General features: G+C 37.8%; 1 protein-coding gene across 1 annotated transcript; it reads right to left on the bottom strand.

Annotated features, from left to right (window-relative positions):
* Window positions 1–3,040: 3,040 nt before the first annotated feature.
* On the bottom strand, window positions 3,041–25,120 carry LOC138148536 (cytochrome P450 2C23-like). Its single transcript, XM_069071240.1, is given in 9 exon segments — window positions 3,041–3,594; window positions 4,058–4,199; window positions 4,802–4,989; window positions 6,146–6,287; window positions 11,562–11,738; window positions 18,200–18,360; window positions 18,721–18,870; window positions 19,219–19,381; window positions 24,941–25,120. Coding segments are annotated over 9 exon segments (1,503 nt in total). The 3' UTR covers window positions 3,041–3,394.
* Window positions 25,121–26,235: the final 1,115 nt, after the last annotated feature.

Raw genomic sequence — 26,235 nt, 5'->3', positions numbered from 1 at the left:
TTTCCTCATTACCATAGAATCTAAACTTTCCCTTCCTTGGTTGACATACTTTGTGAACAAGTTTTTAGCGATCTGAAGCCAAGAATTTTATTTTGTTATCCTTCCAAAAACTTGACCTCCTGTCAATTTCAAGATGATTTTTGCCACTAATCTTCCCACATTGTAGCTACTCTCTGTAATAAAGATGTAAATACAAAAACTACATAGGTAGTTTTCTTTCTCTTTCTTCATTTTCAACTTGAAGCCTTTTAAAGGGATTTCAAAGAATCTAGGAATATACTGTCTTACCAGCCCATGTGAACTGAATGTTATCCCTAAATCATTCTTCAAGTTTAAAACATCCAGAAATCCAAAATGTTTCCTCATTTGTACAAAACCTTTTATTTGTCCACTTCAGTTATATGAAATAAAGCCACCCCCAATCACTCTCCCCCTTTTTTTCCCTAGAGTGTTCATGTTTCTCTCCTTTTCCTTTCTTCTTTGGTGGTTATCAATACAAAACAAAAACACTTTTAAGCCCTTTATTTATTTAACAGCCTCTATGACTCCTGAGGATATTGGGAGTTTGAGAAGAGACTTGTATCATCTTCCCCTTTTAGCCTGTAAATTTTTGCTCATTCTTCCTTTTTGAAGAGAACCAATAACATCTTGGGGGTGATGTCTTGACTTGTTCATGAATTGTATTTAAATTAAGGTGTTGGGTGGCTAGGTGGCGCAGTGAATAAAGTGCTGGCCCAGAGTCAGGAGAACCCAAGTTCGGTTAGGCCTCAGACACTTAATACCCACACAAAAAACTAGCCGTGTAACCTTGGGCAAGTTACTTTACCCCAATTGCCCTCCAAAAGGCAAAAAAAAATTTAAGGTGTCAGCTTCAGTCTCTCTTCCAGATTCATCAAAGTCCACTAGCAAGACAAAAGTCAGAAGGAATAGTGATAGCCCAGGATGTATTAGATGGTCTTGGCATTTTTATGTCTGACTAAGGTCCAGCCACCTTCATGATAATTGGAACAAACTGTACTCATCCACCCATTCTCCTGGGGGAAGTCTTTATATGCTTTGAGTAGACATACCTGTAAGTCACAAATGGGTTTGAGGCCTATCAATTACCCTCAGTTTGGTTTAGCTTGCCTGCCGAGACAATATTACTAGGATTTGGCCTTTGTATATGCTACAGCTTATTGGAGATACAGGTGAGAGGTGTTTCCTTGTATACAGTATGCATTTCCCTTCTGATTACTCACTGTTATTTATCTTTGTACATAGGTGATGCAGTGCATAATTCACTGATCTTGGAATTAGGAAATCTGATTTTCAAATCTGAACTCAAACAGTTACTAGCTGTGTGACCCTGGGCAAGTCAAGTAACCCTGTTTGCCTTAGTTTCTCATCTCTTAAATTAGCTAGAGAAGGAAATAGTAGATCACTCAAGTGTCTTTGCCAAGAAAAATGCAAATGGAGTCACAAAGAAGTGCAAAAGAGACCAATAGGTAGATAGTTTTTCTAAGGGTTTTATTATGGAGAGAAAAAGAAAGGGAGATAAAGAGAGAGGGGAAAAGAGGTCTGGAAGAGAGAGAGAAAGAAAGACAGAGATACAGAAAGAGAGAGAGAGAAGAGGGCAATATAATTGGGTTTGAACAGAGTATTCTCTGGGGAATTCCCAGGGGGCTTTTCTGTTGGTCAAGTGTGACAGCACTCTTACACCTTTGAGATGAAAAGCCATTCATTCATGATTCAGATTGCTGTGCCTTCAAGAAGTTGAAGAAAATGCTCCTTGTCCAGTAAGATAAAGACATAATTTGTCCTTTCAGAGTTACAAAAGTGCTGAGTAAAATATAGACAATAAGAGTCAGCTAGGGAATCTCTAGGAATGTGATGTTTTATTTTCCTTCATTTTGTTTTAGGGATGAGGGAGAAGTTCATTTTTTGTAAGCAGCAGAAAATTAATCTGGATATAGAGAAACAGAAAATTTGGAAACGACAGGGGAGATTAGAGTGTGTAATGTAGAGGAGAGGGAGAGGAGACATTAAGGATCCAAGTAGAGGAGGTGGTGGTTGCAATGAGAAATGCTACATTTTTACTCTCCACTCACTCTGCCATATTAGAACAAAAGGTAGAAAGTGTGTGGGGGCAGCTAGGTGACATATGGAATAGAACATCAGCCTTGTAATCAAGAGGACATGAATTCAAGTCCTTCCTTAGACACTTGACACACTTACTAGCTGTGTGACCTCAGGCAAGTCACTTAACCCCAATTGCCTTGTCTTCCACCCTCCAAAAAGAAAAAAAAATTAAAAAGGAAGGAAGTGTGTGATTATGGAGAAATTATTTAGAATAAAGGACCATAGAAAAGAATAAATTAGCTACATAATTTTTTCTCAATTTTTTCAGTAATGTATCGAATTTAGTCTTATGGTGAGAGGAAAGGAATGAGATGATGGGAGAGGCCTCAGTAGAGAAAAGATATCTTAGAATAGATGCTGAAGTGAGGGAATGGTCAGGGAAAAGATCTGTGTTCAGTAGTAAAATTATATTAACAGAGAAAGCAAGGGGTAGGAATAATTTCTTGTTGGAATTCAGTAAGGAAATGCATTTCCCCATAGGACAAGGAGACATGGGATTTGAAAGTAGAGATTAATCGAACATGGAACTGATTTACTATTGGGTCAAGATACTGAAAGAAGGAAAGTGAGAAGGGAAATGGAGTGAGGACCCAAAGGATGGATGAGTGGGATCTCCCCACCAATCAAAGTATCATAGATGTAGACTTATTAGGGTATTCTGAGCCCATTCAAACCCAACACTTTCCTTTGATAGATGAAGAATTGAATGTGACAATAAACGGTAGAGTGATTTGCCCAGGACCACAGAAGTTGTTAGGATTAGGGGCAGTATCAATTCCAGGTTCTGTGCCCCCCAAGCCAGGAATCCTTCCATGTTACCTTGCTGCCTTTGAAATCATGAAACCTCAATGTAAAGAACAAACACACATTTGCACGTGAAGTGTTATTAGCCACACAGATGTATTTATTGTACCCTAAATTCACAAACAAGTGCTATACAATATAAAGTAAGATCATCCTTGAGGGATATTTGAAAAGCACAAATTAATAAGGATTTGGGGGGGGGGATATTTTGCATATTGTACTCCATACCCTGAAACTAAAATTGAGGCTGTGGCTGGAGTTATTGGTGGAAGGGCTACACATGAGTGTCGGTAATGCAGCCCCTATTACCAGATGACATACGAGGCACTCTGCTAACCTATCTCGTCCCTGAAAGTTAAAAGCCATTTTAATCAACAGGTGGGGATTTGTCTTTCCCTCAAGGAGATTCCAGTCAAAAACATGAGAGTATTGAGTCCAGAAGATGAAATGAGCTGACTATTTTACCAAATCAACTTTGTCTTCTTTCTTAATGGGCAAGAAAACAAAGTTGATAACTTGGTGGAACATTGGTGAACCCAGCATGATTGGTCTTCATGTTAATTTCATTTGGATCCCCAACTGGTTTGAGAGTGAAATTCTGTAGAATGGTAGAAAAGAACAAAAACAACTCCATCTTCGCCAGGCCCTCTCCAAGGCAAGACCGTTTTCCTGGAAAGAAACAAAATTGTGCTTAGAAATCTTCACATAATATCACAGCGTCAGTCAAGGTGAAACATCCTCATTGGACCAGGATAAGAGTAGGGAAGGGAGTAAAAGAGAAGGATGTAGATGGGCTGAAATGGTGAAAGCCATTACTGGTTATTAGGGGTAGGAAGGAATTCCCACTTCACACTATTCTTCCCACGTGAGCCCTTGTGCAGTGGATCTTGAAACAAATCATAGTTCCACTAAAATAAGAGGGCAGGTGAGTCATCCAAGGAGATCAGTTCATCTGATGATGGGCCTTTGAAAAAGCCAGACCATAGGAATACTAGAAAAGCAGTGTGTCACATGCCAGAGTGGAGCAGTGTGTCCCTACAAGAACTACCAGGGAGAGACTCAGCCAGAGGAGCGGGTGGGGAGGATTCTCCTTTTTGAGTGAGAGGTAGAGATAGGAAAGGTTTCTTTTTACCAATGGAAAAAGGCATAAAGTGGTCACTTTTCTTGAATTTCCCATTCTTATCCAGGAAGTGCTGAGGGTCAAACTGGTCAGGGTTGGGAAACTCTTTGCTGTCATTTAAGACTGGGGAGAGCAGTGGGTAGATGGTTGTGCCCTAGAGGGAAGAAATTCCAGGGTAAAGTCAGTTATCATGATGAATATCCCTCGTATGGCAGTCTCAAGAAACTTCAGTGGCTCCCTATTGTCTCTAGTACAAAAGGCACATTCCTTTGTGTATGGTATTGACTGGCCTGTCTAGCCATTGAGAATCTGCATAGGCCCCAGTCTAGGTTTCTAGGTTGATGTCCCCATTATTAATCCCATCATGCCCTCATTGCTGTTCTAGCTAACCTGATCCAGCTACTGTTCCCAATCCACAAGTCTCCCTCTCTGTTCTTCATGCCTTTATATTGATATTTTAAAATGTTTCCCTTGACCAATCTCACTATTATTTTCCTCATTTGTTTCCTTTCCAAAGTGTTGCTGTGGTAAATGAGAAGGAAGGAGAACAGACATAAGTATACTTTCCTCTCATTCTTCATTCAGCACCAGATCCAAGTTAGCTGTTTCTAATAAAAAAAGACTGGCTTAAGGAGAACATCAAATGAGATCATGACAATGTGAATCAATTTTCTCATCTATAAAATTAGATCACTAGAAAAGATGATATTTAAGATCTCTTTGAACACTAGATCCCATTTTTCCATGACTACTGACCTTGGGGAGGACATATTGATGAAACTGTATGTCCCGGGTCACTGAATGGGGCAGGTTGAGAGGTAAGAGGTCAGTGAATCTTTGTACTTCATGTACCACAGCATCCATATATGGCATATCTTGTCTGTCCTTTATGGAAGGAACTCGATTATGTCCAATCACACGATCAATTTCCTCATGAATTTTTGCTACAGGGACAAGGAATATGAATAAACACTGAATTTCCTTGCTTCTTGGGAATGCCTAAGAGAGCCTCGTGGAGTATCTGCCTGATGATATGACCTAAGATGATTCTCAGATGGGCTCATTGTCCTCCTTCCACTCAGTTAAGTGTACAAGACTTTTGTAGGAGCGATAGGATACTTTTCTATGGTTTAGTGGATAAAAGTCAGAAAGAACTGCTCACTCATTCCTCTCTAGACATGATCTGTATAAATTCAGACAAGTCATTAAATCTACCTAAGCCCCATTTTCCTCATCTGAAAAAGGGGGTCATAAATATCTGTCTGCAAAGGTTCCCTACAGCTCTAAATCTATTATCCTATGATTTGTAAAATGGAAATAATATCTACATCTCCCTTAAAGGGCATCAAATGAAATAATATGGCAAGGAATTTGAAAATTTTATATTGATACCATCTGTCATTGGCAAAGAAAGATGTCTTCATTTGAGTGTGATAATGCTGGTTTTTTCATTATCACTTATGTATCTCAACTCCTGACTCAATGTCCTAAGTTGTTGGGGCATAGGATCTTAACCTTAAGAATTGCCTGTTTTCACCTAGGGTCATCCATCCTTGAACAGGAATCTTATTTCTAATGGAATGAACAAAGGGTCACCTAGACTTTGCTTGAGACTCTCTATTGAGGGAGAACTCACTACCTCTGTGGCAAGCGAAATGGTTTGGGGAAAACTTTAATAGTTGGCAAGTCTTTCCATACATAAAACCTCCATTTGTCAATTTTAGCTTCTGTCTATGGTTCCTAGTTCTGCCTCCTTGGATCCAGCAGAACCAGTTCTGGTGGAATGCAATCCTTTGGAGGAAAGGAAATGTTTCATTTGAGTCTTTGTATCCTAAGCATAGAACTGAGGGTGCAAGTGGGAGTTTTGTTCATGTTTGTTAGAATAATTTAATTCCCCATGATAAACTTTCACATACTTAAATGACTATCAGGCTTTGTCCAAATGTTCTCTTTTCTCAAATATGCTACTTTCCGACCTTTTGCTGATCTATGTGGGAGTCAAGCAATCTAAAAGGTCAAAATATGGTGCCAACTCCTGAGCAGGGTATAAGGCTGGGAAAGCAAGACTGGTGTATAAGGGTGGCAGTTCTTGTACTTTACCTTGGACCTCAGGATGTTTCAGAATGAGAAGCAGGCCATATCGTAGCGTGCTGCTGGTTGTCTCTGTTCCTGCAACAAACAAGTCTAGTCCAGTTGTTTTTAGATTCTCCAAGTCAAATTCAGATTGAGGATTATCTTTTTCCTAAAGGAGAGATGGACAATAAATGAAGTAATGAAAGACAGCAGGGAAATCCAGTAGTAATTCTATGAAGTACTTAAAGTTTGCCTAGGAGCCCTAGCTACCTTTATTTAGGTACCCTAAGAGGCTAGAACCTTTTCAATGTCTTTAGACTTCCACTATTCGACAATAGACTTGTCCTTCCCAGGCAACCTTCTTCCTATCCAGAAATATGGCACAGTGGACAGAGTACTAGGCTTTGAATGAGGAAGATCTCAATTAAATTTTGGCCTCAGCTAAGGGGTATATTTCTGGGGGAAAGTCACTTAATTTATCTGGGCCTCAGTTTCCCATATGTAACATGAGCAAGTTGGATCCCTTCCAGTTCTCTATTTATTATACGTGATACATATGGTATGGTGAGGACCTGTTCAAGTAATTCACTTAAATTCCTAATAAGCTGGTAAGTGACCCTTCACGCTGATACTTTCACCACAAAACAGAAAAGCATCTTAGTTTTAAAAACAACAAGGAATTTCATATTTTCAGAATGGGGAATTCTCTCCCAATTTAGAATGTGGAGAGAAAAGTCTTGGGGTTGGAGAATGCAGAATTTCAAATTTTGTAGGGAAATTGAACTTCATTCACCCAACCTGTGACTGATCAGAAATTTACTTTTAAAAATCTCCCTCAAGTGGTCATCTAGTCTCAGATTGAAGAATTTTACAGATGGGAAATTTATTACTTAATCCAATCTCAAAGGGATATCATACCCTCATGTGGAAATGAAATTTGTGTCTGTAACTTCAAACCACTGTTAAGAGTTCAGTCTCCTGGGAGTGAGGAAGCAAAAGTATTTAATCTGTTTGTGTGGCAGCCCTTGAATTAGGTGGTGGCTGAGCTCCCTTTCAATTCACAAATTCTGTGCAATTCTCTAAAATATGCAAATTAATAGTATTTAGGGCTTAGAAGAACCTTGTAGATCAATTGGCTCAACATGCTAATTTTATAGAAAAAGAAATTGTGGCCTAGAGAGGTGACTTGATTTTTTTCAAGGTGACACAGGAGAAAATGGAAAGGGGTGGATTGTGGAATAACTAAAATGGGAGAAGATTTAATACCATGTTACCTGGAGGAGAAATAAAACTGTCTGTGGTCAAAAAAGGAAGGAAGGAAGACAGAAAGGAAGACAGAAAGGAAGAAAGAAAGGAAGAAAGAAAGGAAGAAAGAAAGAAAGAAAGAAAGAAAGAAAGAAAGAAAGAAAGAAAGAAAGAAAGAAAGAAAGAAAGAAAGAAAGAAAGAAAGAAAGAAAAGAGATAGAAAGAAAGGAGGAAAGAAGGAAAGAGAGGAGAGGAGAGAAGAGGAGAGGAGAGGAGAGGAGAGGAGAAGAGAGGAGAGGAGAAGAGAGGAGAAGGGAGGGGATGGAAGGAGAGGAAAGGAAATTTCAAAAAGACTGAGACAAAATTTGGGCTAATTTTCTACTTAAATCAACTGGCAGTGAATCTCATGAAAAATGGAAAATGAACAAATAATCAATACCAGGATATAAATGAATATAGATTATACAATTAAGAACAACTATTTGAACATCTGTGATAAATGAGGATGTAAAGCAATAAGTACTACAGGACTCTAAGACAACAGAAAAGCACCCTAGGTAGCACAGTGAATGGAGTGCTGAACTTGGAGTCAGGAAGATATGTGTTCAAATCCAGCTTCAAATACTTTCTAGCTTTGTGACAAGGAGCAAGTCGTTTAACTTCTTTCTGCCTCCATTTCCTCATTTCTAAAATAGGGATAATAATAGCACCTACCTCTCAAGGTTGTTGTGAGGCACAAGTGAGATAATATTTTCAAAGTGCTTTGAAATTTTTAGCATGAGCTAAATGCTATTACTGTTAAAGTGTTTTACAAAAAGAAAGAAAAGAATTAAAAGAAGAAATAAGGATGAGGAATGGGCTGAAATAACAGGTGCCCAAAATAAAAAGTATCTATACGATTTAGAACATATGATGAATAATATGTCTAAAAATGATATAGATTCTTTTAAGCTGAAACTAGTAGATTGGGTACTAGAAAATAGAGAAATTTTGAAAAATATGTAGAGACAACAATATTGGAAAGAATCTGAAATGATCTTGAAGATAGGACATGAAGAAGTAAATTAAGGCTCTCATATATCTTAGAAATATAGAGTTGATTTTAAATCCTGTATATAATACTTCAATAAAGAAAAATACACTAGTTAAAAACTGAGGACAAAATATATATTCATAAATTCTGAGACTATCAAAGAGAAAGAAGCATCAAATTTAACACATCAAGAACTGTGGAATTCAAATATTAGGTCATCAACACAAAACAAGTGTTTGGGGAAATGAAAACTAAGCCCTTTTCCAATCAAGGAAAATTAATTTGAACAAGTCAAAGTCTGAGAAATCAAAGAAGAGATTGGAAAACAATATCAAAATCAAACCAGATAAGGTTATAGTTCTAAATAAGTAATCATGCAAATATGAGCTTAATCCTGCCTCAAATGGGATGGATTTACAGCCATCAATATTGTAAAAATGAACTATTTTGAAAGATTATGAACTCATATCAATTCAAATGACTCATGAGCACAGAAGACAGAAGATGAAGAATGCTACCTGCCTTGTGAAAGAGAGCTGATGGACTAATATGCAGAATGGAACACACATTTTTGGACATGACCAATGTAGAAATTTATTTTTCTTGATTTTGCTTAATTCTTACAAAGGGTTTTGTTTATCTTTTCTTCAAGTGGGAGGAAATAAATATTAGTTAAAAGAAGATGGACTTATAGGAAAGGGGAGGATTTTAGACATTTCCTAAAAAGAAACTCAAGATGAGTCAGGTATGTGACCTGGAATAATTCAAACCAGAGAAGCATAAGGTAAATAAAAATATTAATAAGAAAAGATTAAACAATAGAATCAATACTCCTATGCTTTTATGTCAATTTAACACTATTTTTAAAATCGCCCGTTAACTCAGGGTCACTGAAAAAAGTAAAAATTATAGAGGTGAGGGTGGCTAGGTGGCGCAGTGAATAGAGAGCGTTGACCCTGGAGTCAGGAGGACGTGAGTTCAAAGGCCTTAGACACTTACTAGCTGTGTGATCTTGGGCAAGTCACTTAACCACAATTGCCTTGCCTTCTCCCCTCCAAAAAACAAAGGAAAACATTACAGAGGCAGTAGCAATAAAATTGCAATATGTCTAGGAAAGAGGTTAAGAGTCTTCAAGGATAGTTGTATTTCAACCTGGAAGAAAGTTTCTAATGAACATTTCAGTAATCTGTGCTTGATTCTGTACTGTTTAACATTTTTATCAGTATATTAAATGTCAGTCAATCAATGTGTATGAAATATCTTTTATGTGCCAAGCAGAGTGCTAGGTAATAAAAGCAAAGGATAAAAATAAGACAGGATCTTTCCATTAGGCGTTTGTATGCTACCGAAGGAATACAACATTTAGAGAGAAATACATGCGGATCTATACAAAATAAATACACTGAGATTTTGGAGTGGGTTATAAACAAGAGGAGGAATAAGAGAAGGCTCCTTGAAGGAGGTAGCAGCTAAGTTTGGACAGATATTAGAGCTGTTAAGAGTCAGGGAAAGAAAGAGCATGCCAGGCATGGGGGTCAGACTGTATAAAGGCAAAGAGGCAAAAGATAGGATATTACGTACAGGGAAGACCAAGCAGGCCAGTTTGGTTGGAGCATGGAGGATGTGAGGGGGGAAAAGCATAACCAGCCCAGAAAGAGAGGCTGGAGCCAGATGGTGAAGGACTTTAAATGCCAAACAAATGAGTTTGCAGTTTCCTGATCATGGGAGTGATCCAGTGAGCCTTGCACATTATGCATGTTAACTTTGCAGATTTGTGAAGAATGGATTGACAGTCTAGATTCTTGGAGAGCTCTTAGGAAAGAACTGCCATTGTTTGGGTGAGAGACCATGGTGACATGAACTAGGGTGGTTGTGGTGTCACTCTGAGAAGAAAGAGTTAAGGATACTGCCTTGATGGCATTGGGGGGAGAGAACACATTGAACACATTTACTCCCTCCTCCCTAACTCCACCCCCATGTTGCCATGAGTTATTTGGACAGTTCAGATACTCCTAGAATGATTTTTTTTTCCTTTTAGGATAGATTTAATCCATTGGTTAGACTATAAAAGAGGAAGGAAATACTCATTTACCAAGCATTTGCAATGTTCTGAGCACTTTACAAATATTATCTCTTTTGATCTTTACAAGTCTTTCTGACTTCAGGCTCAGTACTCTATTCATAATACCACCTAGCTTCCTCCATTGCTCTGAGAGAAACTATTTGAGACCAGAAGATAGTTAAGCATTAATTGGAATGTTGGACTGATGTCCTGATGGCAACTCTGAGGGAATTTTCATTTTCACAGTACAGTATGAGATACTATAAGTGCTTTACTTGTTTGCTGAATTAGTTTGTGGGTTTCTGGGAGACTTTTGTATATTTTTCATTTTTCTGTGGGGCAACATTAAGGCTACCCTCTTCTTGAAGTTAACTAATTTGAGTGCTTTTATGCCTTTATTAATTATAGCTAGAATTTGAAGCAATATCTAGTATTTATATAATGTTTTAAGGTTAACAATTTGCTTTGAAGAAATATTTTATCTTCATAATAATTACTGGGAGCTAAATGCTGTTATCCCCATTTTACAAATGAGGAAACTGAGACAGACAGTGATAATAAGACTTGCCCAGGATTACATAACTAGAACGTGCATGAATTTGACTTTGAAATTAAATCTTTTTCACTCTAAGTCCTTCTCTGCAGCCTATTTCTCTTGTTTAGAACTTACTTTGTATTTATTTGTATGTACATAATCTCCTCCATCACATTGTAAGCTTCTTGAGGGCAGGGGCTTTCTATTGCCTCTTTGTGTATCTTTGACATGTAGCAGAGTGCTTGACACATAATAAGTGCTTGGTAAATGTTTATTTTTATTCCTATTATCATTCTCCAATACATTACAATATTCTTCACCAGATCAGCAGTTCATCCCCCAGGAAAGTGGAACTTTTCCAATCTCATTTTCCATACAGAGTTCAGAGAAGGGACATGGTCAGTCCAAACAAAGTCCAGTTACAAGAAAACCAATGGCATCCTTGGGGGACCTGGAGACTGTGAGAATCTCTAAAGTCCCTTCCTGTTCTTTGAAGAGAATCGCCTATAAAAATCCTTATTATATCAGCCTTGCTCAATGAGCCAGGTGCTTGCCCCATGCATCCTACCTGCAACATTTTGGAGAGGAAGCAGTCAATGTAGTCTTGGGGGTTGTTGGGGTCCAATAGCTTTTGATGCTCCTTCACTCTTTCCAAAATGAAATGTCTTATTTCCTCAGCATTTTTAAAAATTGTTTGATGTTCTCCAGGGAGGTATGCTCTGAATGCTGGTAAAAAGTTGTAGAACTACACACGGATACCCCCAAACCCAAACAAACACATGTGAGTTTACTGTCATGAATAAACAACTTTAAATGTCTAATTATAACCTACAATGTTTTATTCAAAGACGTCACATTTCTTTTTAATTTTAATTAATTTTTTCATTAACAAAATGTATTTTCTCTCTTATCTTCACGACACATTTGGAAAAACAGAAAAACACAACTGTTGAGATAAATATACGTAGTCAAGCAAAACAAATCCCCACCTTGGCAATAGCCAGAGTTGTGTGTCCCATTCTTCCTCTTGAGTCCACTCCCCACTCTGTCAGGAGATAGGTAGCATGGCTCACTGTGCTACCTCTGAAATCATTGTGGGTCCTTGCATTGTTAGTTATTTAGACTTGCATGGTATTTCCGTGGTTGTTGAATTATACAAATTGATTCTGCTCTCTTTGTTGTTGTGATTCAGTTGTTTCAGTCGTGTCTGACTCTTTGTGACCCCATTTGGGATTTTCTTAGCAAAGATCCTGGAGTGGTTTGTTATTTTCTTCTCTGGCTCATTTTACAGAGATAAACAGGGTTAAGTGACTTGCCCAGGGTCACACAGCTAGTAAATGTTTGAGGGCAAATTTGATCTCAGGAAGATGTTTTCCTGACTTCAGACCTGGCACTCTATCCACTGTGCCACCTAGCTGCCCACTTTTACTAGCATCTATTCATAAAGTCTTTCTACATCTTAAACTTTCACTTTCATTATTTTTCACAACATAATAAAATTCCATTACATTCATATGCCATAATTTGTGAGCTATCCCTCAATTGATTAATAGCCCTTTAGTTTTCAGTTTTTATAGCCATAAAAATCTGCTTTCAATATTTTGCATATAGTGTTCTATTTTTCATATTTCTTCTTTTAGAGAACAGGCCAACTAGTGATATTGCTGGTTCAAAGGATAAGCATAATTTACTAATCTTGGAGGGATAGATCCAAATTGCTTTCCAGATTGCCTGGATCAATCCACAGCTACACCAAGAGTAAGTTAATGTGCTGTTTTTCCCTCAGTCCCTTCAAAATGTGTGATTTCCCTTTGTTTAAATGCATTTGGAAGCATTTGGAAGAAGTTAGAACTTGTTCACATTTTTAAGAAATCCATTTGGGGCCAATTTTGATGAGAACTTCTAAAGAGTTGGAAACTAGGAATGACCTGGAGATCAAATCCTGGGCTCAGACACTTAGCACCCACCCAGAAACACCTGGCCTTGTAACCTTGAGCAAGTTATTTAACCCCGACTGCTTAAAAAAAAGAGTTGGAAACTGGCAGAACATTTTTTAAAGGCATTCATTCAGGAAAGACTTGGTGTTACTTATGAATTATGAGGAGTTTCTAATATCCAGGAGCAATCAAAACATCTTATCCTAATTGGACATAGCAAGTTTCAGGGTTATACAAAACAGAACTAAGGAAGTCAGAAACCATTGGCCTCACTGAAGTTCAGGGAGAAACAATCTCATTTCTCTAACTGAAATGAGCACAGAGCTAAGAAAGAAACATGGATAGAAGAAAATGCTCCTTTCTCCTCCAGAAATGGGATGTTGGCAAAGCATAATGTTACCAAGTTCTAATGAGGGTGGTGATTAGGATGGGGGGGGCAGGGAATTAGAGATTTCAGAAAAATGACCATCAGAGAAGCTCAGTCCTTAAAGTGAGAGGAAGAGAGTCTCTGCAGAGGAGAAAGTGTAAAATCAAGATCTTCTGTGTGTTTGTTTTTTTGGTTAATAAATTGTCTCTCTAGTGCCCTTCAATTTCAAATTTTAAAAAACTGTAATAACAAATATGAATAGTCAAGTAGACATATTTCCTACATTATCTATGTCCACATATGTATGTCTCATTCTGCATATTCAATTGGTCAATTCTCTGCCAGAAAAAGGGCAGTATATTTCATCCTGGATCCTCTGCAACCAGTACTGGTCATTACATTGATGAGAGTAACTAAGTCTTTTAAAGGTTTGTGTGTGTGTGTGTGTGTGCTTACAATGTTGTTGCAATTGAATAAATGATCCCCTGGTTCTGCTCCTTTCACTCAGCATCAGTTGAAACATTTCTTCCCAGGCTTCCCTGAACTCATTCTTTTCATTATTTCTTTAAGTAAAATAGTATTCCATTAAATTAATACAACATAGTTTTTCAACCATTTCAAAATTAATCTGTACTCTACCTCAATTTCCAGTTCTTTACCACAACAAAAAGTCAGTATATTTTTGTAAATATGAACCCTTTTTATTTTTCCCTGTTTTCTATAGGGGTTTAAACTAAGAGAGGAATTGGTGGTTGCAATGGTATGCAGTTTAATGACTTTTAAGGTACACTTCCAAATTACTTTCAGAATGACTTCACCAACATTATATTAATGTGCCAGTTTTCTTGAGCCTTATTTGTCATTTTATTGTTTTATCACATTTGCTAAACGAGAGGAATATTTGCTTTAATTTTTATTTCCTCTAATTATTAATGATTTGTAACAAATTTTTATATGACTGCTTGTTACTTGGATGTCTTACTTTGAGAAATGTTTATTCATACATTTATCAGTTGTAAAATAGCCACAATAAATTTCAATCAATTCATTACAAATCTAGTTAATAATCTCTGTATCAGAGAAAAATGTGGCAAATATTTTCGACCAAGTTACTTTTTCCCTCCTAATTGTAGCTGCATTGATTTTGCTTGTGGTGACGATTTTCAATTTTACATATCAAAATTGCTCCTTTTATCTCCTGTGGTTCTATAACTTCATTTTTTTGTAATAAGCTTTCAATGTTCATACATCTGGAAGATAATTTATCTCTCAGTAATATGTAATCTTTTATATATCATATATAATTTGAAACTAATCCTTTTGTATGAGGTATTAGCTCTTGGTCTTAATTACTATTTGCCAGAATAATTCCTAGTTTCTCTAGCACATTTTTGTAAAATAGTGAGTCCCTATCCCAGAAGCTGGAGTTTAGGTTGCAGTTTAACTTGTTTCTATTTTCAGGGTACCCTATCAATTTCACTGAGCTATTTATCTATTTTTAAACATAACAACATCATTTTGAAATCTGGCACTGCTAAGCTCTCTTCTTCCTCCATTTTTTCATGATTCCCTTGAAGTTCTTGACATTTTGTCCTGTAGATGAATTTTATCATTTTTTTCTAATTAATTTAAGTAATCCTTGGATTTGTGTGGCATTCAGAAGTAAATGAATTGAGTATTGCTATTGTTATTATATTGGTTCATCCTGCTTATGAGCAATTAAGATTCCTTTAATTATTTAGGTCGGTCTTCATTTCCACATAAGAGAACTCTGTAGCTGTATTTTTAAAATTCCTGTGTGCACGTTGACTACCAAGTATTTCTATAGTTTTTAATGGAATATCTTTTTCTTTCTCTTCTTGTTTACTTTTATTGATGATGTACAGAAATGTTGATGAATTAGGTGATTTTTTTTTACATCTAGTGACTTTGCTGAAGTTACTAACTGAAAAGCCATTTTGGAGTTAAGTAGTAATTGAAAAGTTTCCTCCAGTAAAGTTCTCCTATTACACCTAGTCCTGGCATGATCCTGGGCTACCAAAGGCTATGAAAGCTCATACCACTGTGGAAAAGGCTTTCAAGAGAAGCTAGGACATGGCTTTATGATTTTTGTGTCTTTAAGGGGAGGGGTATCATGCTGTGTAATTAGTTTTTTCACCATAAATTCAGCTATTTTTATGCTTTTTTAAATTATTTTTTTCCAATTTATTTATTTTTAGTTTTCAAAATTCATTTCCACAAGATTTAGTTACAAATTTTCTCCCCAACTTTCCCCTACCCTCATCCCAAAATAGCTAGCCTACTGACTACCCCTTTTCCCAATCTGTTCTCTCTTAGATCCTCCCCCAGTTCCCCCCCCCAACTTTCTAGTAGGGCAAGATGAATTTCTATACCCCAGTGCCTGTATATCTTATTTCCCAGTTGCATGTCACTTTGTGGGTTCTGTAGCTCTAAAATTTGTTTAGAGTCATGTTTACATGTATTAGGAGTTGGAAGCTAGAACTGTGGGGAAGTTCTGTTTCCACTCCACCATCTTGGCTCCCACCATAAGTTCAGCTAAATGAGTATGTGCTAATAAATTACTAATCCATTTAGGTGAATTCAATAGATAATTATAAAGTATTTAATGAATGTAGAGCAGAATATTAGGTGTTCTGAAAGATGACGCATTTATAAAAGATATAATCCTTGCTCACATGATGCTTATTTTCTAGAAGGGGAATACATAGATAAGTCTTATATAAATAATATGTGATTGGTGCATCAGAAGGATGCATATGAAATCCCTTGGGATATCCAGGAAGATGAGATCATTGCAGGGAACAAAGTAGGTTTCATGAAAGAGGTTGTATTTGAGTTGGACTTTAATGAGTAGGTAGAAATTCAACAGGTGAAAAGGGGACCTCAAGGACACTCAAAGAATAGGGGACAGGGGAAACACAGACAGAATGTCAAAGAAGCACAGAGTTTGACTCTGGGACAGTCATACAATACGTGAAGGGGAGTACTATGTTGATCAAGCTAAAAAAAATCAAGGTGATGGCAGATTTGGAAGGTCTAGAATGCCAGACAAACAAGATACTGTTTCTTTTTTTTACTTCTTGGGAAAGTCTAGCTTATTTATCTCTATAGTCCCAAACCAAAGTACTTCCATTATCTAGGTGGCATTGACGGTTATCAGATAAAAAGTGAGGGGGTGGTGAGTGAACAGTCGGATACTCTCTACCTTCTATAAAATTAAAGTAGTAAACTATGACAATCACTTCACAAACTGAGTGCTATTCACTCTTCTTGTGAAAAGTAAGGTGGTTTGAGCTGACCTTGGTGCTGAAATTCACAATATCAGCAAAAGGACTTGGAGGTGTTAAAGATGCATGTTTCTTGTGACATTCGTTCACATTTGTTTTATGAAGATGAGGCTGTCTATTCTTTATCAGTAAATTATTAAACGAAAGATGATTGGATATAAAGTCAGAAGAGCTGGGTCAATATGCATGCTCTGTGACATTCATAGTGACCTCTGGCAAATCGTGTCACTGCTCACTACCTCAGTTTCCTACTCTCTGCAGGATCAATACCAGTAATAGCAGCCATAGTTAACATTTATGTAGAACTGTACATGTGCCCCAAGTGCTTTACCTGTATTAGCTCATTTGAGTCACACTACAACTTTGGTAGGTAGGTGCTATTATTTCCCCAATTTTACAGATAAGAATACCGAGGATGAGAAAGGTGAAGTCACTTTCCAAGAGCCATGCAACCAACTGCTAAGGCCTGAGGTAGATCTCAAACTCATTCTTCCTGACTCCATTTCTAGCTTTTTATTCATTAAGTTTTTCTCTAAATTCTCTTGTGATCCCTCAATCCAAGGAGCAATCAAAGAATAGCCTTCTTGGGCACGTGGGAGTATTGAGCTATTCTGCACAAATCTCAAGAGTTTCATAAGTCTTCTCAAATCTAACCTTAAATTGGCAAATGTCTCAAAACTAATTTGTCCAGTACAGTGCTTCCCACTGAGGAGACCAGAGGGAAGAATATTATGTGCTTGTTCAAGAGAAACTGATATTTTAGTTAAGGGGAAATCTAATTACCTTGGAATAGCCAACATAAAAAGAGAAGACAAATAGACACCAAGGTATCCAATTAATTCAGATCATTTAACAATTAAGTTAATGAAATACATCAAGCATTTATTCAGTGCTCACTAAGAAACAAGTTCTGTGCTAGGCTACATTGATATAGAGAACATTGAAGCAGTCCTCATTCTCAAAAATCTTGCATTCTACCAGATAAGGGTTTAGCTAGAGTATGGATCCCAAACTGTAAGTGGAACAGAACATGGACAAAGGAAATGAAAGCTTGTTTTTTGGCTGGATGAGGATCCTTAGTTCTGGCTTCAATGAATGAGGGCCTTGATCCTGTGAAATAGACACATGTCCATCCATTGTAAAGGCTAGGCCAGAGGAATACCAGAGTCAGTATAGGCCATTGGCCTAAGTGGCTTGCCCATGTAACTTTAGTCAGTTCTCCTCCCTATTCTCCAGGGAATAACTGGGGAAGGCTCTTTGTTGATAACTATTTTACTTGGCCATGTCAATGAACAATATCCTATTTAGAATATCCCAGGCTCCAATCAGACATTTCTCCCTATAACTTAAATTTTTGTGTGACCTAGAACTAATTTAGATGCTTACTAAGAGCAGAATATCTACCTAGTATCTTATTTGAGGACCAAAGATATAACATTTTGTTATTGTTCTTGGTGCATGGTGTGTGAATGTGTGTGTGTGTGTGTCCTCATGGGTGCTGGGGCTTGTTAAGAGATGAGAGCATATGGTACACTAATCCTGTTGTTGAAACTCAGCACACAACCACAGAATAAGAAGATACTTCTGGACTTACCTGTGCCCATGGTTTGTTAAATAAATGAAAGTTTTCATTTAACAACTTCATCAGATGTAGAAATTTCTCATCATTGTACTTGAATCGATCACGAAAGAGGATAGAGCAGATCACATTGCATGGGGCACAACTAAGGATGAAAGTGGGATCAGTGGGCTGACCTAATGTGGAAAAAAGTTACCAAAGGGAGGAAAAAGCAAGTTTAATAGAAATTTTTCTAATCAGGTGGGGTCTGTATAGCTTTTCTATTCATACCTGGACATGGTGCTTAGTTTCTTTAAGACTAATGAATATTGTTCTCCTACACAATCTCTTTTGCTGCTTATAGGGAGGCTAGATAAGCCTATAAAAACTGAGTACAAGAAAAAAGAGCAGAGTTGTCTGGCCCAACAAAGTTATTACCTGGTCAAAGACTGGAGGCAGAGACTTTAAAAATGATTCCCAAAGAAATAGAATTTAGGAATTAGAACAGGTGAGCAGTTGGATCCTACATGCCCAGGAGGAAAGAACTGAAAACCAACCCTTTGTTTTCCGGAGCTCCTCCACCAGGCATTGGGCTTCTTCTTGAACTCTTTCTTCAATGCCTCTCTTCCCCATCCCGAAGTCCCTTAGGGTCATCAGGGAAAATCTTCGAAGTTGTTTCCACCTCTCTCCATGACTTAAAACAACTCCTAGACAAAGGACAAGAACAGGACATTGGTCCTTCTAGCATTGGAGGTGGTGGGAGGGCACCAGTATGTATGGTGGCTGTGGAGTTTCTGGCTTAGTTCATTGATCATGTTTAATATTCAGTTCCACCCAAAATGTAATGGCAGCATGGTAGGTATCAGGTACCTACCACATAAAGGTCTTGTGATTCTGGGAATAGAAAAATAAAATGAATGAGGGCTTTGGAATGGGCTGGGAATAGAACAATAACAATGAAACCAGTAACTATACTCCAGAGGGGTACATTCTACTGGATATGCTCTGCTATATATTTTGCTTTTCTGTGACTCTTTTGAGTAAACTAAACTTACCTTTTCCTTTAGCAAAATCTTCAAATATTGGTACATCTCCTCTCTCCATAAAAACATCTCCTTCATCAATTAGAGCTTCCTTGGTAATGTTATATCCATGTAGCACCACAACAGGCTGAGTTCCAAAATAAAGAGTATAGATTGGGCCATATTTTTCAGCCAACTGTGAAAAGAATGTCAAGAAATAGGACAAAGTTTAGTATGAAATCTTAGAAAAAGATACGTATCCCCACAACTGCTTCTTAATATATCGTATGCATGTGTACATGTGTGTACCTACGTATGTGTGAGATCATATCATGTTAACGAATTCTGAGTATACAAAAGCATAAGCTGTGGGAAAACAATGTAGTATTCTCATCCCGTTTATTTTGTTCCTTGGGATCCCTGTCATTACGTGGCATAGTATTTTTATCAGGTAGCCTCCCTTTGTGTTCCATTGGTACCTATCTAGTGTAAAGAGATTATAAACAGGTCTTGGGATTGATGTTGGGTAGATGATCCATGGAATATTTATAGGAGGACATAGGAATTGCAGATTGCAGAGGGGATGGCCATCACCTAACACAAGCTATCTATGGTCATTGCCTCTCCTCTTATTTCTTATATTTTTGTAATAATTCTTCAGTCATAACTAGTCAATTTAAACCAAATCATTACAAAATTAATAAGGTTCTCTGACAGTCTTATCTAAATCCACATTCTTTTATACCTCTTTACAGCATTTGAAACTATTCTCCCCTCCCTGGCTTTCTCATATCACTCTCTCTCTGTCTCTCTCTCTATCTACGTATGTGTCTCTTTGTCTGTCTCTCTGTCTCTTTTCCTCTTACCTATATTATTACTCCTTATTAGTCTCCTTTGCTCAGTCATAGTCCATATTGCACTATGTGGGCTTCCCCATGGTTCTGTCCTGGGCTATCTCCTCTTTACGTACTCTCATTTGGTGATGTCATTATCCCTCTGGAGACAACTCCCAGATCTATACATTTTGTCCTACTATCTCTCTTGAATATCCACAGGCATCCCACATTCAATAAGAAGAAAATAAAATTTGCTGTCTTTACCCTAAAAATCCATCCTCTCCAAACATTCTTATTCCTAGCTAAGATGCCACTTCCCTCCTGGGATAAAACTTCAGTGATTCCCTATTACATCTGATACCAAATATGAACTTCTTTAGCATTTAAAGCCCTTCACAACCTGGATGGAACCTTTCCAATGTCATTATTCCTTTTCACTTATTCCATGGTTTAGATAAATTGGCTTTCTTTCTGTTTCTCACACAACACTCTATCTCCCATAGCCTTGCTTTTGCAAGGCTTTTGCAAGCCCTATGCCCTGTATGCATTCCTTCCTTGCCTCTGTCTCTTAGAATTACTAGTTTCCATCAAAGCTTAATTCAAGTGCTACTTTCTGCATGAGGTCTTTCCTGACCTCTCTCCCAGATGCTAGTGCCTTCCCCTCCAAACATTACCTTACATTTATTTTCAACATATTTTACATGTTTACTTCTCAAATGCTCACATTTCCTCATTGACTTACTTCCCTGAACTATATCTACACTAAAAATCTTGACTCTCAAAGGGATGACTGCTAAAACTCTCTGAGTTCTATGAGGAGAGTGAACACAAAATTATTGTACCACTGCAATGATATACATATGTAGGGTTACACACATGAGTATGTAAGTCATGAGGTCTTTTTAATAATATGTGTGCACATGCACACATATGCCTTTTATCCCTTCCAAATGTGAAATCCTTGAGGACAGGTGTCATTTTGCTTATGTCTTTATAGCCTTAGGACCAAGTACAGATGGTACATATTCAATGATGGCTGTTTTATTGATTGATTAAGTTCTGGTATATTTTTCCTAGATAAAGAAGCCCTAGTGACAATAATATCTTCATTACAAGTTATCTGTTTGTGGAGGACAATTCTAGCTAAGATCAGTATAGTATCTACATATTTCTTTATCATTTCCCATTTTAAAACTCTTCTATAATTTTTTTTTTGCTTTTTGGAGGGGAGAATGTTGGGCAATTGGGGTTAAGTAACTTGCCCAAGGTCACATGGCTAGTAATCATTAAGTGTCTGAGGTCAGATTTAAACTCAGGTCCTCCTGACTCCAGGGTCAGTGCTTTATTCACTGCACCACCTAGCTTCTCCCCTTCTATCAGTTTTGTTAGGTTCCTTTCTTTGCTATTGGGCACTGATAAATTATTTCCCCCATTAACTCTGTGGGGTTTTATTGCACAATTTTGGATAGTGGGGTGATTTTGGGAAAAGCATACACCATGTTTTTGCAGGAGTAACTGTATGTGATTATGTTGAAATATCACTTCATTATAAGGAATGAAGAAAGGGATGATCTCAGAGAAACATGAGAAAACTTGTGTGAAATGATGTAGAATCAAGTGAACAAATCAAGAACAACTTATGTAATAAAAAAACATTGTAAAAATAAAAAAACTTTGAAAAAGCTTGAGGGCTATCATCAGCATATTAAGAGTCCAGCATTCCAAGGGTTTTATAATGAAACATGCTATGAATATCCTGAAAGAAATGGAATAGATTAGGGTTCAGATGGAGACATTTTTTCTTCATAGATAATGCAGGAATTTGTTTTGCTTGGCTGCATATATGCTACAGGGATTTGATTTTCTATGGAAGGTGGGAGTGTCAGATAGAATGGGAAAAGATGGATTTATTTTTACAGAAAAAAAGTTAATTTAATTAAGTAAAATCAACTATTCTCTTACTATTTCCTTATTTCTCTTGAGCATCACTTCTCAATTAGTCATCTTTTCCCATCATTTCCAAAGCATGGGTCATTCTCCTTGGCAGAGAAAAGCATAGTCAAAAAAATGCCCATCTTTGCCCTCTCTCTGTTGTTATCATTATTGTCCCATGCACACCAAGCTAGTGTCCTTTCCCAGAGTCATCTTGCTTTTCCCAAATAGAAGTTTAAAAAACAATCCTCTTTGGTGTTCTCAATATCACTACCCAGCTTCAGATCATTCTTAACTTAGGTCATGACATTATCTTTATAGAGCTGTGATATAATCTTAGGCTCATTCTCTGCTACCCAACCTTCTTTCCAGTGTCTGTAGGTTTCTTTTAAAATAAGTTTAGACCCAGAACTTTAGATCTTCTATCGCTTTCATATCTCCATGAAAGAAGGACATGAAGTTAACCTGGCATTATCTGTTCTTAATGAAGGCATGGTGGCTCTTTGTAATCATTGTGAATCATTATGCCCCTTTCTTGATGTTCACCAAATATCTTTTCAATGATTGATTCTCAAAATTTGCCAGTAACTGGCATAAAACCAGATATGAATGGGTCTTTCCTTTGCAGATTTTTTTTCTCTTTTTGAAATTTGGCTTTGCAATGACTTGAGACACCATTAGGCATCAAGAAACAATAAAACAAAGTAAAATTTCCCTCTCTCCACAAGAAGGAGACAAAATTAGGTAGGAACTTGAGAAATTGAGAAATTTCTGGAGACCTTTCTTGGCTTCTTCTGGTTGTCCTGCTACATGTCTGGCTGTTTATTCTCACTCTACATTGCTGGGTCATCATATATCTCCTTCCCACTAAGGCTATTTTCTGGGCCCTCTTTTCTTTCCACTACTGTGGAGATTCCATGAATTAGCATTATACTTTCTAAGTAGGTGACTTTAGCATTTATATCTTCAATTATCACTTAAAAGCAGAAGATTCCCACCTTCATATAAATAGACTCTCACTTTTGATTTCCACATAGCTAACTGCTTAGAAGTGGATTTCTCAACCTGGATATCCTATTGGCCTTGCAAACTTAATAAGTCCACAATACAACTCATTTTTCCCCTAAAACTACTCTTTCCTCCAAACTTACCAATCTTCCTTGAGGGAACTGAAGAGGTGGACTTCTCTTGGCGGCACCTCCATCAACCCTGATTTACAGCTATGGTTTTATGTTTTACTTTTCATTCTTACTTATACCCAATTAACTATGGTCACGTCTAGTACATTCTATCTTCATTCTCCCACATATATTCTGTCTGGCCTTCTCACTTGTTTTCTGACCTAATCTTGGGCTTACCTGCCTGCCAGGGCCAGTTCTTTAGTAACTGATAGTTTTGATAGAGAGGAAGGTGGGTGTCTTGTCTACAATGATTGCTCCTCATTGAAAGGATGACTGTTTGGCCTGGGCTAAAAGGAAAGCCAATGATCTAGGGGCAGAGGTTCCCAAAGGGGATGATACCACCCCTTGGGGACCAAGATTCCTGGGAGTAGCAACCCAGCCCTTCATACCACTGCTCCTACTTCCATCCAAGTCACTCCCAACATCAGCCTTGGGAGGAAGGTCCTGGCAACTTCCTCTGTAGGTGCTGAAGTCACAGCTACTGAAGACTAGAAAAGAAAAATCTCACCTACACAGTCCTGGGAACTATCCAGTCATTCTGTATCAAAACTGATATGACTTTTATCAGTGGAATTAATATTAAATGTGCTGTATTGCAACTAGTTTTGTAAGTTTGCCATAAGAAAACCAAAGCCTTTCCTTTTCTTTGTGGAAGGGGGAGGGCAGGGCCTTTGGGGTTAAGTAACTAGCCCAAGGTCACATGGCTAGTAAGTGTTAAGTGTCTGAGTCTGGATTTGATCTCAGGTCCTCCTGACTCCAGGAGTGGTGCTTTATTCACTGTACCACCTAGCTGCCCCAACCAAGGCCTTTCCTAGTGATATAGAACTGACATCTCTTACTCTATATTATCTTCACAATATTGAGCATATAGTAGGTTAAGAAAATGATATTTTTACCTATTCTTTCAATGGCCTCCAAATTCAACCCCCTGCTTCTAGTATTTCTCCTTTTTAATGAATAATTCACACAATTAACAACTTCATATTCCTGTGGCACAGTTATGACTATGTCATCCCTCTACTCAAAAGTCTTCAGGGGGTCCCTACTGCCTTAATAACATGGTACTTAAATGCCTCAACAGCTGTCTCCAAACTAATTGTCCAGATTTATTTCATATTCCCCCTCACCCCAAACTTTACATTCTTGCCAAACCCACTTGCTAATTATATTATCTCCCAACTTCTTGCCCTTGTCTAGACTGTCTCCCATGCTTGAACTTCATTCCCACTCTCTTGTCCAATCAGAATCTTTTACTTCTCTCAGGTCCAGTTCAGGTGTTCTCTCCTACTTGAAATATTTTTGGGTCCTCCAATTACAAGGGCTTTCCCTGTAATCTAATTACCTTCTACTCAACTATGAAGTTGCTGTATCCCTCTAGTAGAACATAAGCTCTTGGAGGGCAGGAATTATTTAATTTCAGAGAGAGACTTCTTCCTTCACTATATGTTTCTCTCCTGTGTCTGGCACTGTGTGTGGCACACATTAGATGCTGAAGAAGTTCTCACTAATTAACTGGTTAATTTTTGTCTGTGTATCCACAGAAACTAAAATGATGCATTCCCAAAGTAAATATTTGATCCTATTGTTGAATATCTCCTGCTACCAATGTTTTGACAAAACAGTCAATGCATGCCTCACATAACTACTCATTTAAATATGACTCAAAGAGCCACTGATTCATGCCACCCATGGCCAAGGACTCTAAATCACCATGAGACCTGATTCAATTACTTATTTGAAGCCTTTGTGTCACTTGCCCCACAACCCAAGCAGCTAGGATCCAAATCCCAAATCCAATCCTTTTACCTGTGAGAATGTTGCAGTAATATTTTTAAAATCCAATTGCAGGATGTTACCAATAAAGGGAAGAGGAGTTGGACCTGGTGGTAGCTTCCTCCTTTTGAATCTTTGATTCCATAGGGACATGAAGATCAAGAAAAGGACAGAAGCCAGGAAGGCAGTAGTGGTGAATGCCCAAGGATCCATTGCCCTGAGAGATAGTCCTACAGCTCTCAGGGGTACCTTATCAGTTGCCCTACTTTTATAATCATTTGTAGAAAACAAGGGGTGGGAATGCCCAATCAGTAAAGAGATAGGTTTTGTAAGACATCAGGATTAGTTTTCCATTAACTGATTAATTTAGCAATCAAGAGCCCAGTAAGGAAATGTATACAGATTTATGGCTTTGGAGTCTTTCCCTGACCCTAACCTGGCACTAAATTATATAGAGATAGTGGGAGTCAGGAAGGGTTATGTCCAGGTCATCTTGTTCGGTGTCACAGGTTATCATTAATCAATTTCTGTTGGCCTATGAATGTATTTTGAGCTAAGGAGGGAGAAAGCATCCAAATTCATCCTGACAGGAGGTGGTGGGGGATTTCATATGGTCAGATCCTGCAGGTTTGACTTCATATTGAAGAGCTTAGGTGCTATCTTCTTATTTCCTAAGTTTCATTGGGCTTAATTGACTTCTCAACAATTCTTGTTCTTTCTGTACCTTGAAGAATATTCTTTTGAGAGAGAAGTCAATAGGCATTAACATAAACTGCCTTCTTTCTGTTCTCTTTGAGTAGTGGCCCACCTGCCCTAGCAGCCCTCCCCACTATATTTCCATTTCTTATTTTTCTTGCTCAGACCTCTTATGTCCCCCCAATTTTTACATCCCTGAATGTCTTCTGACCTTCAGTATTCTTGACTCTGATCTTTCAGGGTGGTGCCTTTTCTAATATGTCACTGATTATACTCACCCTCCAATCATCCTTGGTATATGCCCTCATCTACTAATGACTACTAATGACTCGTAGAGCATGAACCCTCTCACAGACCTCCATGGATTCTGCCTGGGAGGATAACCAGACTTCAGATTGAGACTGTGGCCATAGGTACTTTTATTCTTGTTTGTCTCACAGTTTATATTGATATGGAACACATTCCTCTGTTCATACTGACCTCTGCTTTCATGTTTGGTTCTAGACTCTGAGCATGTCATTAGAATGCTTGCCCCATGTTTGACTTTCCCACCAATTTATAACATTCCAAAGAAAACATAATATGCCATCAATGGTCAGCACACAGAGAGTACTTCAGGGAGGACTCTGCAT

Source organism: Petaurus breviceps, unplaced genomic scaffold (assembly GCF_028583685.1).
Source record: "Petaurus breviceps papuanus isolate PSGF00001 unplaced genomic scaffold, PetGlider_PUasm1.0 90825, whole genome shotgun sequence".
NCBI lineage: Eukaryota > Metazoa > Chordata > Mammalia > Diprotodontia > Petauridae > Petaurus > Petaurus breviceps.
This window is presented reverse-complemented; position numbering and strand designations above follow the sequence as displayed.